The sequence below is a fragment of the Mchenga conophoros genome, linkage group LG12 (assembly GCF_057382185.1).
Source record: "Mchenga conophoros isolate Kocher_MC1m ecotype Shallow Benthic linkage group LG12, M_conophoros_male_GT1.1, whole genome shotgun sequence".
NCBI classification, from domain to species: domain Eukaryota; kingdom Metazoa; phylum Chordata; class Actinopteri; order Cichliformes; family Cichlidae; genus Mchenga; species Mchenga conophoros.
In genome coordinates this window covers 37,344,613-37,363,649 of record NC_140537.1, presented here as the reverse complement: position 1 = coordinate 37,363,649, position 19,037 = coordinate 37,344,613, and the positions used below count along the sequence as shown (strand labels likewise).

The 19,037-nt window shown below is 40.8% G+C and overlaps 1 protein-coding gene and 1 pseudogene across 2 annotated transcripts; both read right to left on the bottom strand.

Annotated features, from left to right (window-relative positions):
• LOC146563183 (uncharacterized) lies at positions 1 to 2,130 on the bottom strand. Its single transcript, XM_085295825.1, has 4 exons — positions 2,082 to 2,130; positions 1,936 to 1,952; positions 1,711 to 1,734; positions 1 to 1,155 (listed from the first exon to the last, which is right to left on the bottom strand). The coding sequence occupies exons 1-4, from the start codon at positions 2,128 to 2,130 to the stop codon at positions 478 to 480; spliced, it is 768 nt and encodes a 255-aa protein (XP_085151951.1). The 3' UTR covers positions 1 to 477.
• Positions 2,131 to 5,509: 3,379 nt separating this feature from the next.
• Positions 5,510 to 18,916, bottom strand: LOC146563182 (uncharacterized; annotated as a pseudogene). Its single transcript, XR_014894725.1, has 5 exons — positions 18,570 to 18,916; positions 16,129 to 16,176; positions 12,740 to 13,372; positions 7,349 to 8,500; positions 5,510 to 7,239 (listed from the first exon to the last, which is right to left on the bottom strand). The product of XR_014894725.1 is annotated as an uncharacterized LOC146563182 (transcript).
• Between the last annotated feature and the right edge of the window lie 121 nt (positions 18,917 to 19,037).

Here is a 19,037-nt window from a genome sequence, read left to right as displayed (position 1 = left end):
TTTAAAGTGCTTTATAAATAAAGGTGATGATGATGATGATGAAGAAGACACGCAAATACACACAACATGCAGTCGTTTTGTCAGAGCAAGAGCAGCCTACAGCAACCTCCGTGTTGCGCTTGGTAGCTTAATGAAAAGGTTTGGTTTTGTTTTTTTGTTTTTTTGCCTGTCCCGTTTGCTTCTTTTTGCCATCAGAATTATTGTCTAAAAAAGAAGAAAGATGCCCAACAGATTTACTTTACCAAATAGACCATCCCAGCCTTGCCATAATGGTCTATTTGATTCACCTTTTATAAAATATCTTTTATCTATTTTTGAATTATCACTTTGAAGTGTTTAAATGTAAGCAATGCAAGATGTAATTTATGTCTGTCCAGATGCAAATATAGTAACGAGTAAGATAACAAAATACAGTTCTGAACATTTGCAGCTGAAAAAATTCTCAGGAATATCTTTCACTTCAAAAGATCAAATAATTTACCGTATCAGTTTATGCTTTGTGTCAATATGCATTAGAGACTGTGGTCCTGGGACGGAATAAGCATGTCGAGCAATGCATCCCAAGGAAAACATCCTTGACACAACACCAGCTGTGTCAACACGGTGCATAGAACTTCGAACCCTTTGGTACTGGACTCTGTGTCCTCTGGCCTGAAGAAGTGCTTTCACCATCCGATATCCAGCGTGAGGATGCCTGGATTTTATGTCTGTAATGCATTGGTCCAACTCTTCATCTGACAGGCTGCTATAGAGTGCTTTGACTGAAAGATTGAACTCATTCATGTGTCGGAATACTGTGTTTCTGGACATTCCCAAAATTTTAGCAATGGCTGGGATGGACAAGTTCAGTTCCAGAAGGCTGTTAAGATGATGGGGGGAAAGAGCCATTCTTAGTCGCCCAGTAGGTCCCCACTCAAACTGAATGACAGCACTATGTAGATTCATTTTATCCTTTTTTCTGTTTATCAGAGTATGTAAACTACATAATGCATCTAAGAGGACAGGGCAAACCTCAACTTGACCGGACAAAGCTTGTAGAAAAACTAGTTCCTGGGTGCAAATGAAATCTAAAAAGTCCAGATCCAGGGGAAGGTGTTCAAGACAATGTTCTAAACGTGAACGCAGTCTCCGAAGAATATGATGTAGGAGAAGATCCTAACAGAGAGGAAAAAGTAGAATTATTTTTGTAATTTTTAAACCACCAACAAACAGTGAGTTAAAAACACAATGTTAGTTACGTTAACTGAATATTCTTAGGTTATAAGATTCCAATGTTTATTTTATCATATTTCCTTATGGTTCTTTCAAAAAAGTTTTATAATTCATGCCATTTGTTGCAGTATTTTGATTTTCTGACTTCAGTTTGGAAACTTTGTATTTATTCACAGATTTCCGTGAGATCATCCTAAAATTTGTAACGAAAAATGGGCTCAAAAGAGCCCTCTGCCTAACGGCATGTAGCCTATAGCATAACGTGATATTTTCAATAGTGTATGCAAAAAGGTCGGAATTGATGGAGAGTGGGGTTGCCTAAATGGTTTAGGTTACATTTTAAATGTGTCGTTTTTTTGTTTATCCATATGGATGGATGGAGGGGGCAAGCTGGCAAAGTTTGTCATGTGCAGTTTCTGACAGGCTACTTCACAACAAAACAATTGCAGGTTGGTCTTAGAGGGCAAACAGAATAATTTCACTCGATTCATGGGTTACCTGACTGGTTGGGAAGGGAAAGAGCTGCCGTGTTGTCCGCCGTGGCTCCCAGTCGCTATAGTTAGCCTACTATGCCTACTCCAAGTAGTCCTGTGTCATGCCGCTGCTACACGCCTCACAACAAATGAACTGCAAGCGTGTTCACGTGACACGGTGACAGTGAAAAAGTGACAGGGTTCGGGTGTCTTTGAAGAAGGGGCACAAATCAAGCCATTATTTTCACACCTTTTTAAATCGCGCAGCTTTAAAAAAAAAAAAATCACGTCTTTCAAAAGGGCACTTTTTTGGGCAAAAGGGCAAGTGCTTCAGCACCACCTCGTCTCTATCTGTGCACGCCAGTGGATCTCTAGGAGAAAAGCTTAATCACTCACCTTTAAACAGCTCTCTTTTAGGAGACACACTGCTGGCTAACGGTGTCATGTGATCAAACAGCGTAATTTAATTGGCTGAGAGCCGCTCGACTCGATCTAGTGCTGATTGCCCTGGCTTGGGTCATTCAAGTTCATCACTTTTGCAGTTGAAATTTTGCAGGTGAATTTTTGCAGGTGAATTTTGGAGGATAAAAATTCAGTGTTATAAATTCAATGTCTAAAAATAGTTAAATTCTGATGATACTATATTTCTTCCATAAGGGAGGGGGTTAGTGAGTCCTGAGTGATTTGCTTACCCTACGATTCAGCACGGAAAGGGAGGGGGTGAGTAGCTCAAATGTGCTGTTAGCATGTTAGCAGAGCGATGCTACTGTGAACCGAGGAGCTATTGTCTTGATGTGAGCTTCTACTCAGGGTTTTTTCTTCCAGTTCAGAGCAGAAATTTTTTTGTTAAGATACTGGATGTTGTTTTTCTCCACAATTTTAATTATAAGCTAGATACATTGCTGCTAACAGCAACAGGGATGAGTCAGTGAGTCAGTTGAGCTTGTGAATCATGATTCATGAGTCAGTAAAGTGATTCTCGAGTATTGAACGATTCGTTCATGATTCGCGCATCACTAGTAGGAACCACAGGATGCTGGAAAGCTGCTTGGTCTCAGAGATGGAGAGATGAACACTCCTGTCTCATCTATTCCCTGCTTTTGTTTTCATGTTAGTGTGAAGTGTGTTTTTTTTTGTTTGTTTTTGTTTTTGGGGGGTTTGTGTGTGTATATGTCTGTATTTTTGTATTTAGGATATTTCTGTTTTGCTTAATTTTCTTTAGTATAACTCTGAATAAACCAAAGAACAGTGTCTTAAAATCAGTTTTCTTGATGAACAATTCTTATTCTCCATGTGATGAATTAATTCATTGAGTCATTTTTACATTTTCTGTGATTTTCTTACTTAGAAACTGCATTCTTCCATGTTTACTAAAAATCCTCCATATTAACCATGGAATTAAAAAAAAGTTTTTAATAAGATGCCACCTGTAAGAATTACTTTAAAAAAATGACAGGGTAAAAACATCATTTGGAGGATTTTATAACAACTGATAAAAGTGAACATTAAAGAAAAAAACCCACAAAAATGTTTCCTTTAGAAAATAAAAATACAAGGTTAAACATGATCCTGAAAATAAGAATTTAAATTTAAATCAAATATCTGCTGATTGTAAATTGTTTATGAATCAACCTTAAGATCAGTCAGACGAACCAAAGAGTCTGTTGTGCTCGTATGTAAAAATAATGTAGTACAGACTCTCCTTTAATTCACCAGCAGCTACATCTGCATTCTCGTACTCCAAACGTAGTATTTTGTGCTGAAATATTACAAATTGTATTAAATGCACCGAAAATCATTTGTCCATGTAGCTGAAATCTGACAATAATTTTAATCAGCTCATGAAATGCTGCAGGACGAGTCATTCAGAAGTTTTTCTATGAACTCTGTGATCTCCTCTTCATGAATTTTCTGCAGGTTTTATTTTTTATCCTCGATGTTTGCAATCTTCATTTGGTCGTTGTGTTTTGTCAGCAAATCTCTGATTTTTGTCAGATTTCCTCTCTTCTTAGACAGACATACTTATTTAATACTAAATATTTCTAATTACAGCAAGCATGCAAATATATATATAATAATATATATAATACAGGGAGTGCAGAATTATTAGGCAAGTTGTATTTTTGAGGAATAATTTTATTATTGAACAACAACCATGTTCTCAATGAACCCAAAAAACTCATTAATATCAAAGCTGAATGTTTGTGGAAGTAGTTTTTAGTTTGTTTTTAGTTGTAGCTATTTTAGGGGGATATCTGTGTGTGCAGGTGACTATTACTGTGCAGAATTATTAGGCAACTTAACAAAAAACAAATATATACCCATTTCAATGATTTATTTTTACCAGTGAAACCAATATAACATCTCCACATTCACAAATATACATTTCTGACATTCAAAAACAAAACAAAAACAAATCAGCGACCAATATAGCCACCTTTCTTTGCAAGGACACTCAAAAGCCTGCCATCCATGGATTCTGTCAGTGTTTTGATCTGTTCACCATCAACATTGCGTGCAGCAGCAACCACAGCCTCCCAGACACTGTTCAGAGAGGTGTACTGTTTTCCCTCCTTGTAAATCTCACATTTGATGATGGACCACAGGTTCTCAATGGGGTTCAGCTCAGGTGAACAAGGAGGCCATGTCATTAGTTTTTCTTCTTTTATACCCTTTCTTGCCAGCCACGCTGTGGAGTACTTGGACGCGTGTGATGGAGCATTGTCCTGCATGGAAATCATGTTTTTCTTGAAGGATGCAGACTTCTTCCTGTACCACTGCTTGAAGAAGGTGTCTTCCAGAAACTGGCAGTAGGACTGGGAGTTGAGCTTGACTCCATCCTCAACCCGAAAAGGCCCCACAAGCTCATCTTTGATGATACCAGCCCAAACCAGTACTCCACCTCCACCTTGCTGGCGTCTGAGTGGGACTGGAGCTCTCTGCCCTTTACCAATCCAGCCACGGGCCCATCCATCTGGCCCATCAAGACTCACTCTCATTTCATCAGTCCATAAAACCTTAGAAAAACCAGTCTTGAGATATTTCTTGGCCCAGTCTTGACGTTTCAGCTTGTGTGTCTTGTTCAGTGGTGGTCGTCTTTCAGCCTTTCTTACCTTGGCCATGTCTCTGAGTATTGCACACCTTGTGCTTTTGGGCACTCCAGTGATGTTGCAGCTCTGAAATATGGCCAAACTGGTGGCAAGTGGCATCTTGGCAGCTGCACGCTTGACTTTTCTCAGTTCATGGGCAGTTATTTTGCGCTTCAGAAGCTTTGCAATTTTGAGACTGCTGCATCCCTCTGTAAGATATCTCACTATTTTTGACTTTTCTGAGCCTGTCAAGTCCTTCTTTTGACCCATTTTGCCAAAGGAAAGGACGTTGCCTAATAATTATGCACACCTGATATAGGGTGTTGATGTCATTAGACCACACCCCTTCTCATTACAGAGATGCACATCACCTAATATGCTTAATTGGTAGTAGGCTTTCGAGCCTATACAGCTTGGAGTAAGACAACATGCATGAAGAGGATGATGTGGACAAAATACTCATTTGCCTAATAATTCTGCACTCCCTGTAAGCTTCTTCTATTGTTTAATACGCTGGTGCCTGCAATAATCTAAATAAAATATACCAAAAAATTAAACAGCGTTTCAAATATTTTCTAAAACCTTAAGTTACATGGCAGCAATTCATCCTGCATGCATCATTGACATCATTGACATCATATAAGGTACAAAATGAAACACAATCCTGAAAATATAAAAGATAAATCAAGAATTCCATCTGTAATTGTAAAATGTTTACAAACTGACCATAAAATATCTCTTTATCTCAACTTTTAATGTACAGAAAATATTTTATCCAGCTGAGCTCTGTCACAAAAAGTAGAAAAAAAATCTCATGAAATGCTGCAGGGAGATTTTGTCTCAGCTTCATCCAGAAGTTTTTGTATTAGTTCACTTATTTCTGTTTCATGGATTTTCTGCAGGTTTTCCTTTTCCTCCTGGTTTTTTTCATTCTTCATTTGATCCTCATGTTTTATCAGCAACTCTTGGATTTTTTTCACGTTCCCTCTCTCCTTAGACAGACACTTCACCACAGCACTGATGTCTCCAAGATGTTTTTCTCTCTTTTGTTTTTCAGTGTGCTCAGCCAGAGCCTTTAACAGGTTGTACTTCTCATCTTTGTCTTTAATCTTCTTCTCGTGCTCCTCCTCCTGAGCTGCAAACTCTTTGTTGTGTTTCTCTTTGAAATCATTGAACTCTTCAGCTTTCTTTCTGGCCTCATCTTCATGCATCTTCTTCAGCTTTTCCACATGTATTTTATAGTTTTCCTCCAGCTGATTTCGTTGTTTCTTCTCCTCTTCTCTCCTCTTTTTGTCTTCTTCTTTTCTTTTCTTTTCATGTTTTTCTATTTCCTGCTGTATTTTTTCCTTCTCTTCTTTCAGTCGTCTTTCCTCTTCCTGTCGTCTCTGTTCATCTTCTTCTCTTTGTTTCTCTCGTTCTTCTCTTCGTTCTTTCTCCCAGGCTTCCTGTTTTCTCTTCATCTCGTCTCTGCTCTCTTCCAGCTTTTGATCCACACTTTTCTTTTCCTCTTTTTCTGACTGAATTGTTTTGTCCAATTTTTCAAGCTGCATTTTAAACTCCTGCCTATGTTTTTCTTCCTCCTCTTCCCATTTCCTGTTCTCTTTTTTCTCTCACTTCCTGTTCTTTCTTTCTCTCCTCACGCTCCTTCTTTATATATTCCTCCATCTCCTTGAGTTTCTGGTCTCTTTCCTGCTGTAATATTTTCTTCTCTTCTTCCATTCTTTTTTTGATGGCTTCCTTTTCTTCCTCATGTTTTCTTTCTAGCTCCTCTCTCTCTCTCTTCATCTCTTCTTCCTTCTCCTTCAGGATTCTCTTCATTTCCTTCTTTATCGCTGCTTCAGCTTCTTCCAGCATCTCATTGGTGAAGCAGTTTCCTCCATTTTCCTTCACCATGGTGTCAATCTTTGTTATCAGCTCACTGACTTGTTGGCGGTTTTGTTTATCATAGTTATTGAACACATGGTATCTTCCTCCACAGTCAGCAATCAGCTTCTTAAACGAATCATCACCCATCATTTCAAAATAATCTTCAGTGGATATGTCTTCACTTTGTAGTGAATCTCCTTCAGTAAAAAGAATGATGGTGAACTTTTCTGAATTCGGCCCAAAACCTTCTTTTATAAGTTTTAATGTCTCCTTCTCTGGTGTGAGACGACCAATTCTTAACACCAGCAGGAAGACATGTGGTCCTGGAGCCAGAAGACTGATGCATTTCACCATCTCCTCCTGAACTTCTTCATGTGACAGAGTTGTGTTAAACAGACCAGGAGTGTCGACCACAACAACAGGACGGCCGTCCACCTCACCCTGTGCTTTCTGACAGTATTTGGTGACTGATGTTTGCCCTGCCATGGCTTTAAACTCTCTCCTTCCTAGGATGGTGTTTCCTGATGAGCTCTTTCCACTGCCGGTCTTTCCTATCAGCACAATCCTGAGAGGCTCCGTGTTCTGCTTCTCTTCATCACCTGTAAACACATGATTTTCTTTAAATGTGAACAGTTTATAAAGTAGATGTTAGAATATAATGTCGAACATGATTAATGATTAAAAAAACAACAACATTAAATTACTTACGAGTGACCATATTTTTAGTTATCAGATCAATCTGGGCTCGAGCAAATGTTACAGCTGTGTAGCAGCATGGTTTGTTTGTACATCTCATCTGATCCACAGTGTCCAACAACGTGTGGATCTGCTCTTTATCCTTGATGTTAACAATAACAGGCCTTTGTCCATAACGTTGACAGACCTCCTGGATATTTGGGTCTTTGCTTACAAAGTTACCAACAGCTGGATCTGTAGGATCTGAGTCCACGGTGAACAGAATCATGGTGAAGTCATTGACTCGAGAGCTGAATGCATCCTGGATGGTCTCTAACTCTCTCTTGTCTTCATCAGTGAGGGGAGCCACAGGTAGGACCAGGATGAAGGCATGGACACCCTCAGGATCACAGAGGGAGATACACCTGAGTGATTCCTCCATCACTGCCTCCTGAGGTTTTCCATACAAGGCAGGCAGCTCCACCAGGGAAACCCAACGTCCACACACCTCTCCCTGATGTTTAACACACTCTGATGAGTTGGAGGCTGAATGAAGCTCAGTCTGACCTAAAATGGCCTTGGCTGCTGACGTCTTCCCTGCTCCTCTCCTCCCACACAGAACCAGGTTCAGAGCAGACCTGGGTTTTATTGTCTCTTCAGTAAAAGTGAGGAAGCTTTCTTTGTTTTCTTGCAGCATGTCTTCAATCTTCTCCATTAACACGTTGTGCTCATTGGTAAACATGTTGTAGTGTCTTCCATCACAGTCCTGAAGGAGCTTGTTCACAGAGACGCTTGTTTCTTTCCACTGATGTCTGTACGTGCTGATGATCATCGAGTGTTTAAAGGAATCTTCTCCAAACAAACTCAGGATGAACTTCAGAGTTTTTCTGTTCTCCTCAGTGAAATCAGAAGGTTTGACCAACAGCAGCAGAACATTTGGTCCAGGAGGACAGAGACTCACACAGCTCTTCATCTCCTCTCTCAGTCTCTCCACAGACAGACTGAACATGTCGGGGGTTTTCACCACTGTTAGTGGTTTTTCTTTCCACACTCCACCAGCATCTTCACAGTGTTTAGCTGGAGAAATATTTCTGAACTGAAAAGAATTTTTCTTTGTGATGAAGTTTCCAAGTGTCGTCTTTTCTTCCTCGTTTTTCCCAAACAGCACAATCCTGAGTCCACGAGCTGCCAAACAACAAGGAATAAGAAGAGTTTAGTGATGTGCTCATCAGCGTCTTAACATGATACATCTCAATATATCAATAATCAAATAAATAATCAGTAATTAAAACACTTTTTAAGACACACAAGACTGATTTTTCCATCTGAACTTATTTTAATTTCGCTGTCTGTTTCTGTTTGCAGATCTCCCCATCATTTCACACTCGGGGGACACAGAAGCAAGAGCCCAGCACAGAAGGACGATGTATTAATAACAACACATGTGACTTTACTGGAGGTGGGTTTCAAAGTGGTTTGTGTGATATTATCTTTTGGGAGACTCTTGTTTCATTTCCTGTCAAAAAAAAAACAAAAACAAAAAAAACAGAACAAAAAAACTTGCTGGTTGAAGAAAATTAACTTTAAGTCAAAATTTGCCAGGGGTATAAATAATTATGGGCTTGACTGTATATCCATATATACTGTCCACACTTACAGTGCAGTGTTTATATAGTGGAGTCACTGTGTTAAGCATTTAACCTGCATGTTTAAATCACATGATGCATATAGGTCAAATATATCTATCATTATATATTAATGAAAGATATTGTACCACTTTTTGTATAACACATGCTTCTCAATACTGTATGAAAATGTAATAATTAGGATCAATAAGTAACTGTTACAGTCCGCGAGTTCGGTTCGATACTTTGGTGTCACGGTTCGATATTTTTTCGATACAAAAAAATGTTCATGCATTTTTAATTTGTCATTTATTAAAATTATAAATATATATTTTAACTCAAAAGTACAGTTTTTAAATTTAACCCTAACCCTTGTGCGTGTTTTTTATTTTGACAGCGAATGCGCACCTGCGGACCACTTATGTGCAGCCCTGGTTATTTAGCTCGTCATATTGCAGCCACAGAAATTCTTTTGTCCATGAAACCATAAAGCTGCACTTTCTTTTTGCCTTATAGTCTGATTTGTCATAACTTCTCCGTTTTGTGGTAAGCTTTTCTTTGGCTGTCACTTCTTCACCCTGACCTGTCTTGTTTGGCTCAGCAGAACTGAAATGCTTTTACACACGCACTCACATAAGCTCAGCGATTCTCTGCGCGATCAACCTCTCACATGTTTAAGCTGCGGGAGATTTCACTTGTCATGTTTGCATAGTAAGCTAACGATTAATAAGACGATGTCAGAGGAATTGGTGCACAAATTATCATCACTCACAGATCAGTGCTGTCGCTCTCTATACACAGTTCGCACGATTGCAAAGTGAAAGCAAAAAAACAAGCGCAAATTCAAACGCGATTTCAATATGTCACATATTGACAGTGGCTCACCGATGCCAATGACATAATTACCCAGCTACATTTCTGAAAGAATGCAAAACAGGGCTAGCGATATTGCGAGCCCTGTATCTGATGGAGAAATCACTCATCTTTGGAAAAGAGAGTTTATTACAGAGAAATGTCTCTTTCCAAAATAAAAGCTATACTATCCGCTTCTTCTGGGCTATATTCTCAGCAGCATAAGGAGAATCACGTGCTAACGGCTGTCTAAATGACTCGGGTAAAGTTTGTAGCATGCTGCTTGTTGTTTTCTGCTTCCACTTGTCTTTGCACTAGGATGATGTCGGTGTAAATGTGCAGTCATATTTGTTGTGTTCCCACTAGTGCTGTCAGCGTTAATCTTGTTGAAATGACGTTAACGCCACAACGCGGCAAATCTCCGTTAACGAGCTACCGCGGATCGCCCCGTGCATGGGGCTGGACGGCCAACACGTTAACGAGCTAACTGCGCTAACACACTAGCTCCCACCCATGTAATTGAGCATTGCATGGCACATCCAACATACTGTTTTACTTTAGTCCATGACGCGCTTACCTTCAGGGTCATACGTCACATGAAGACCAAAATAATTCCAAACGCCAGATCTGAATGAGGGTGGGGGAGGTTCAATTTGCCATGTTGCAAGGAGAGCTTAACTTCTGTCTCGCTAGCTTGCACTCCGCTCTTCCTTCTGACGATGCTGTCTGTGTTGAGCGCTCAAATGTGTTTATGAAATCTGTAAATCACTGTATTGAGTTTTTATTTACATTGCACTCAGCGCTCCAACTATTTTGGAATCAGGGTTTTATTTGTATATATTTGAAGATATTGGCTGAGAAATCAGATGACGTGGGCTGATATTGAAATGAGCTGATCTGAAGGTATCATGGCTGAGCTGGACTTCATGCCCTACCCGACCTTATTCTACATTCCATGTGTTACTTTTTGAGTTAATTCCAAAGTCCAAAGAGAAGTTAAGGATCATTCCTCCTCAAATCAGTAAATTTTCATTTATCCTGCTTGACCATCTCCAGTTTGCTTTAAATGTTATGATCCAAAGTTTGCAGATAGAAAATGATTGATGTGTAATTTTAGCTTCATATATCAAATAGTTTTCAGATGCCTATCAATCTGACCTTCATGTCTGATTTAGTCCTGCACATTGAAATCTGAGGCAGTGTTTGAACATGAATATCTCAACAACTTTTAAAGATTATTCTCAACTACTCAGAGTGGCCGTCGACCAGCGCATCCAAGACGGAGGCGTGGCAAGAGAGGTGGGCTACATGCTAGACTAAAGGCTAGAGCCACACGACCACCTCTAGCCTTTTGTTAGCCAACGTCTGCTCTCTCGAAAACAAGATGGATGAGCTGAGAACCAGGATAACATCTCAACATGAGATCAGAGAGTGCTGTGCTCTGATTTTTACGGAAACCTGGACTACGGGAAGCTCACTAGACTAGGCAATACAGTTACAGACACACATCAGCAAACACGAGAGCGCTCACACAGACGCCGTGTTTGTTGTTGCCGGGGATTTTAATCACTGCAACCTCAGGACTGTGCTCATGAGGTTCCATCAATATGTGGGAACATCACGTCTACAGCAATGTAAGGGGCGCAAACAAGGCAGTGCCTCGCCCGCACTCTGGACAGTCCGACCACATTTCTGTGTTCCTCTGTCCAGCATACAGGCAGCTCCTCAAACGAGCCCCGAACAAAATGGTAAATGGCCTGTATTTGTATAGTGCTTTACTTAGTCCCTACATTCAGTCATCCACCCATTCACACACACATTCACACACACATTCACACGCTAAAATTACTAAAGTTTGGAGCAAAGAGATCTGATTTGGTGCTTCAGGACTGCTTTGATGTTACAAACTGGGGTGTGTTTAAGACCGCTGGCGTAAGAGAGGAGGGTTCTGTGGATTTAGAGGAATATGCATCAGTGGTTACCAGCTACATCAGCACATGCATTGACAATATTGTCCCCACCAAGCACTACAAACATATCCAAATCAGAAACCATGGTTGAACTCTGAGGTACCTTCCATGCTACATGCACGCTCCACTGCATTTGCCTCTGGTGACGCTGTGGGGGACAAAAAGGCCAAATAAGACCTGCGTAGATCCATCAGGGAAGCCAAGAGGCAATACAGACCGAAGCTGGAAGGACACTACAACAGCTCAGATTTCCGACGCATGCGGCAGGGCCTTCAACAAATTACTGATTTCCAGCAGAGGAGCAGCAGGGTCACAGTCAGCTCCAACACGCTACCAGATGAGCTGAATAAGTTCTACACCTCAACACCAACCAACTCAGAGGGATTCTACCAGCAGAGGCAGCACGGAGCTCTTCACTCACTGTGGCTTCAACTGAGGTGTGGAAGGTTCTGAGGACTAACCCCGAGAGCAGCTGGCCCTGACAACATCCCTAGCCGTGCTTTTAGGGTCTGCTCTTCAGAGCTCGCTGAGGTGTTTACAGACGTTTTCAGTTTGTCCCTCACCCAGTCAGCTGTGCCCACCAGTCCACCACCATAGCGCCCCTCCCCAAGAAAAACAACATAATCTGTTTGAATTATTAGACTAATATCTGGAAACTCCAGTATTTTGTTCCATTGGATGGGAAAATATGCTGATATTTGTCTGTGTGGTACAATTTCTCACATTTGCTCAATCCACCATGAACGTTGAGGCATTTTCTTCATTTCTGTGACTAAAAGTTTCACGTTAAAAAGTACTGATTTCATGGCATTGTGTCCCTAGTTGTTATTTATTTATTTATTTTTATTTCTATAGTGTTTTTAAATATGGGACTTACTGAACTTATTTATATTTTGTCCTCCTGCCAGCAGAAGAGCTCAGAGTACAGAGAGACCCAACAAACATTTAAAAGTAATAAAATGTTTTCCTGAACTCACCAGCAGCTCGAGCAGGATCCATGTTTGCAGGCACTGACAGCTGATGTTTCAGGGTTTGATGAAAACCATCTGCTCCAGTTTCAGATAAATCACAGCTCACATGTTCTCCATTGTTTTCTTTCACAATCTGACCTAAACGTGTCCACAGTTCCAGAGGTTCAAGGTTCTTCTGCTTCACATATCTGAATCTACACATTTTCATCATGTCCTTTAATGGGGGATCTTCCATATAACTTTCACTGGAAGCTAATTGTTCCTCTGTAGGTGTTGATATCAGGACCAGCGAGTGTTCAAATGACTGATCACCAAAGTCTTCCAGGACTGTTTGCAGCCTCAGTCTTTGCTCCTCAGTGAAGTCTTCAGGCTGTAGAACCAGCAGGAACACGTGAGGTCCAGGATCAGAGAGCCTCACACAGGTTTCTATCAACTCTGTCAGTTTGTCCTCAGAGATGTTTGGTTGCAGCAGATCTGGAGTGTTGATCAGAACGATTTCTTTCCACCTGCACCGCCCGCTGACCCTCACACAGCAGTCTGGTTCCTCAGTGCTGAACACAGCCCCTCCCAGTATGAAGTTCCCCACATCTCTCCTCTGAGACCAGCTGTTCCCCAGCAGGACAACCCTCAGCTCAGACACTGGCATCAAAACACAACGACAACAGGGAGTCAACAAAAACAGAGCCAGGGTCACTCTAAGATGTTTATTGTCTTAAAATCATGTTTGCTGATCATCAGAGAGGAAACATATGATAAATATTTTGAGGAATCTTCTCCAGAAAAACATTAATACCCATAAAATATGCAGGAAATTGCAAATGTTAAAAAACAGTTATTCATCAACAAATACATCATGCTATTTCCAAAAAATGGTTTTGATCTAGTTCGAGAAAGAAACCCTGCAATATTATTTGTGTTTTGAATGAAAAATGTGATTTAATTTAGGTTCAACAACATTTTTCAGTTTTGTCATTTCCAAATGAAACAGACACTGCCCGACCACAACAAGCTCACACCTGGATTCAACCAACAGGTTCCACTGCAAAATGTCATGCCAACTATGTGTATACAGTATAATTCATTACATGCAAACTCCATGTGCTTCACATAAAAGATGGAAACATTAAGACCCATATAAATCAACAGTGCTTTGAGGCAATTAAAAAATAATTTATACCGTAATTAAAGTTAACATTCAAACACACAATAGAAAGAAACTCGTGGAATTGGCACTAAACATCTGTGTAACTAAGAAAAACACTGATCAGTGAAATTAATCTGCAGAAAATGTTTCAGTTTGATTGGGAGCAGAAACACTGGAAAAGTGATGCATACATCATGTCTAGTTATCAGGATGTGACCTGGAGTTGCTCCAGTTGGTCAGGTCCAGGTTCTGTAGTGTTGTTTTTTTAATAATAGTTTCATTTTTATTTTATTTTTTTTTAGCCTTTTTCAGCTTTATTTGGCAATGAAGAAAGGACAGGAAAGCAGAGACAGAGGGGCAGACATGCGGCAAAGGGCCACGGGTTGGACTAGAACCCGTGGTACATGGGTTAACCCTAACCCATGTACCAAACGGCTGAGAGGAACCCAGGCCGGCTGCTCTCAGCCGTTTGGTACATGGTTGCCCACTCAAAGCCAAACCAGTGCCTGAGAGTCTGTCGTGTTATGTCATCCAAAACAAAGATGACAGCTGACTGAATATACTGGATTGTCAAGTTTTTTCCATCAGTGGATATTTTCTGACTCAGATTGTGAAATCAGGGATCATGAAACATTATTTTCACACATGGATTGGCCCCAGAGTCTAGACCAGGGGTCGGCAACATGCGGCTCTTTGGTCCTTTTAGTGCGGCTCGGTGTGGTTTGGGAAAATAAATTAGTTTTTTTTTAAGTATTTAGCTGAAGTGCATTTTATTTATGTTACTTTTTTTAACTTGTAGTTCTAAATTGGAAGATTATTGTGATATTGAAATATAAATATAAAATTATATTTTATTATTTTTTTCATGCTCAAAATAAGCGTCACACTCGCGGAAGCCGGTGTAGCATTTATCGAGACTTTCAACCCCAGATAGGCCAATTTCGGATCTTCGGATCCACATTATGTCGGCAGCTCCACTGTGAACTATGTTAAAACAAACACCGCTCACACCTCACAGACGACAGCTTACAGTCCTGCGTAAAGATGAAAGTAACTTCGTACAGCCCCGATTTGCAGACGCTGTGCGCAGAGGTTCAGGAGCAGAAGTCCCGTTGTAAACATATCACGGCAGACCCGACGATGTTTGCATGAACACGCTTTTCAGCATCTCTTTATTGACCACTTTTCACACACGGTTGCTGACGCATACAGCCGGCTGTAGCTTTTCAGCTCACAGCCCGACACACACCAACACAACAGCAGAGATAGCGCAGACGTTAAGGTGGCGAGGTGCGTCCGCCTCTGCTGCAGCGGCGCTGCAGACCACGCCCCGCCACACACATTAACCAGGTAAAATACATATTTAGGCAGAAATTTGCAAATATTTTTTTTAGCAGCATAGTGCTTTTTTTTTTCAATTATTTTTTAAAAGTCAGGTCAAGGCTCCAAAAGCACAAAGGCGATATAAGGGTGGCTCACAGCAGTTTTTGTTTGCTGGATCATTTTAGTTCAGCTTTCCTTTGGTTATATTTCTTTAAGAGTTCAAAATGTGTTAATCAAATAAATAAAATGTAATTTTCTCTGTAGCACTTCATGGATTTCATAAGCAACACACCTTAGTTGTTCACACAAAGCATAAAGGTAAAAACAATATATACAGTGTTATCTTCATTTTAGATGTCAAAAAGTATTTGCGGCTCAGTGTTTTCTTTTGCGTGGAAACCTGCTCCAAATGGCTCTTTGGGTGTAAAAGGTTGCAGACCCCTGGTCTAGACATTAACTCCACTGAGAATCTTTGGGAGGTGCCGGAGTAGATTTGACATAGCTGTTAGACTTTCCCATCAGCAAGATGCACAACTGGGGCAGGGATAGCTCAGTAGGTAGAGGGGTTGTCCCATGATCGGAAGGCTGGGGTTTGAATCCACTGAGGCACCCTTGAGCAAGGTACTGTCCCTACACACAGCTTCCTGGGTGCCTGCTTAGTGGCTGCCCACTGCTTCACTGAGTGAATGGATCAAATACAGAGAAAAAAAAGTAATTTCCCCACGGGGATCAATAAAGTATACATTATTATTATTATTATTAAACTGGACGAAAAACTGGATGGAAATAATACTGTGATGCTGCATAAGGTTATATAAATAGAAATAATATCACAATGAATATGTACCATATCAAAGTTAGTCCAAAGAAATATTACAGTGTGACTTTTTTGGCCAAACAGTTTATATTTGAGTCAAGATTAACTTACTGTTGGGGGGAATAAGCTCATAGCTGCTTGTTCGCTGCTGAGGCACCTCTGTGAATATAAAAGAAAAACCAGTTACACAAAAACCTAAACTGTGTCAAATTCCCACAGTGATGAAATTTCTTTGTTGACAGTGAAGGAGAAAGTGGGAAAAACCAGTTTCCAACATATAATGTTGCAGCAAATATACAGGAAGAGAATGTTTTTATCCAAGCGTCTGTTGCACTGAAACTTATGATCTGTTAAATGTAACTAATAATATACACTGAACAAAAATATAAACGCAACACCTTTGTTACTGCTCCCATTCCCCATGGGATGGACGTAGAGACCTAAAATTCATTCCAGATACACAATATAACCATCCCTCCCAAACAGTGGTCACAAATCAGTCCAAATGTGTGGTAGTGGGCACATCTGCTATATTGAGATAATCCATCCCGCCTCACAGGTGTGCCACATCAGGATGCTGATCTGACATCATGAGTAGTGCACAGGTGTACCTCAGACTGCCCACAACAAAAGGCCACCCTGGAATGTGCAGTTTTGTCTCACAGCAAAATGCCACAGATGCCACAAGCAATGAGGGAGCGTGCAACTGGCATGCTGACAGCAGGAATGTCAACCAGATCTGTCGCCCGTGCATTGAATGTTCATTTCTCAACCATAAGCCGTCTCCACAGGCGTTTCAGAGAATATGGCAGCACATCCAACCGGCCTCACAATCGCAGACCTCGTGTAACCACACCAGCCCAGGACCTCCACATCCAGCAGGTTCACCTCCAAGATCGTCTGAGACCAGCCACCCAGACAGCTGCTGGAACAATTGGTTTGCACAACCAAACAATTTCTGCACAAACTGTCAGAAACCGTCTCAGGGACGCTCAACTGCATGCCCGTCGTCCTCATCGGGGTCTTGACCTGACTCCAGCTCGTCGCCGTAACAGACTTGTGTGGGCAAATGCTCACATTCGATGGCGTCTGGCACGTTGGAGAGGTGTGCGCTTCATGGATGAATCATGGTTCACATTGTTCAGGGCAGATGGCAGCTGAGAATGTCCCAGTTCTTGCATGGCCAGCATACTCACCGGACATGTCACCCATTGAGCATGTTCGGGATGTGCTTGACCGGCGTATACGACAGCGTGTACCAGTTCCCACGAATATCCAACAACCTCGCACAGCCATTGAAGTGGAGTGGACCAACATTCCACAGGCCACAATTGACAATCTGATAGACTCCATGCGACGATGTGTTGCACTGCATGAGGCAAATGGTGGTCACACCAGATACTGACCGGTTCTGGGTCCCCAGACCCCCAATAGTGCAAAAAACTGCACATTCCAGGGTGGCCTTTTGTTGTGGGCAGTCTGAGGTACACCTGTGCACTACTCATGATGTCAGATCAGCATCCTGATGTGGCACACCTGTGAGATGGGATGGATTATCTCAATATGGCAGATGTGCCCACTACCACACATTTGGACTGATTTGTGACCACTGTTTGGGAGGGATGGTTATATTGTGTATCTGGAATGAATTTTAGGTCTCTACGTCCATCCCATGGTGAATGGGAGCAGTAACAAAGGTGTTGCGTTTATATTTTTGTTGAGTATAAGAGTGTGATGAGTGCTGATGATAAACTCTTTACTTTACAATATAAAGCACATTAACTGTTGTTGTGATTTAATGGTATAAAAATAAAATTGAAAATGATAAAACATGAACTGGAATATTGAAACATGGCAACAAAAAGCCTCAAAGATATCAGATCAGAGACGATCAGCAACAACATCCCGGAAATGTCAAACCTGCCCAGGTTTAAAACAAAAACACTCCCAGAAATGCTGTCAGTGAAAGAACAATAAATAAATAAATAAATGAAGATTGAAACTCAAAGAACAAACGGGATAATTAAGAAGATCAAATCTCATCACATTTAAAACAGTTTCAGTTCAACCACAACAGAGAAAAACGTAAAAAGATAAAATGAGTGATTAGAACAAGGACAAAAGGAAGTAGTTTTATCCACGAGGACATCGAGCACTTGTGAAGCGTTAAACATGGAGCTTCCTGCATAAACACACTTGTGTAGCTCTCTGCTGAAGGCCGCCCAAATCCAACATGGCGGATGAGCAATGATTACGAATGTGACGGTTAACACGAACAAACAAACAAACAAACACTAACGTTATCTAAGTGAGTACCATCAGAGTCAGACTGGGATCGCTCTGAAATCAAACAGTGATAATAAAAAGCTTTGTGCGGTCAGTCTGTTCACTTCCGTCTGTTTCCGCTTCAGCAGCTGGAGTTAATCTGATTTTACCTGAAAACTGAAAGTTTCTACATTTCTGTCAGTTTATTAAAAGAAACATCAGAAAACTGCGTCCTGCTCAGTTTCTGTGATAAAAACCAGCTGACAGTGTGATCAGCCGATACTCACCCATCGATCCGGATCGATCAAAATAATCCTTTTAACGTGTTAGAGTCACCGGATCAGCGTTGATCCATCGATGTCAGCACAGCCGCTTCATGCAGAAACTTCTTAATGCTTTACTTTTAAACGTGTTTCTAATCAGATGATTTGTTCTGCTCAGAGTTGAAATTTAACGTAAAAACAACTGAAACCCTTCAGTCTGTCCCCGCTGCGCGAGAGGCGGAGCACAGGTCTCACATCAGTTTCGGTTTTATTTGTCATTATGCAAGTTAGCACAGGGTCAACATCGCAATGAAATGTGTTTGACGAGCAGAAGACAGTCAGCAGCAGAACGGTACAGTAGAAAAAAAAAAATAAAAAATAAATAGAAAAATAGTAAAGAGCAAAATATTAATAAGATGTAGTAAAAGGAAAAAGAGATTTTCAGTTAACTGACTAAATATATATATGTATATATAAATATATGTACACACT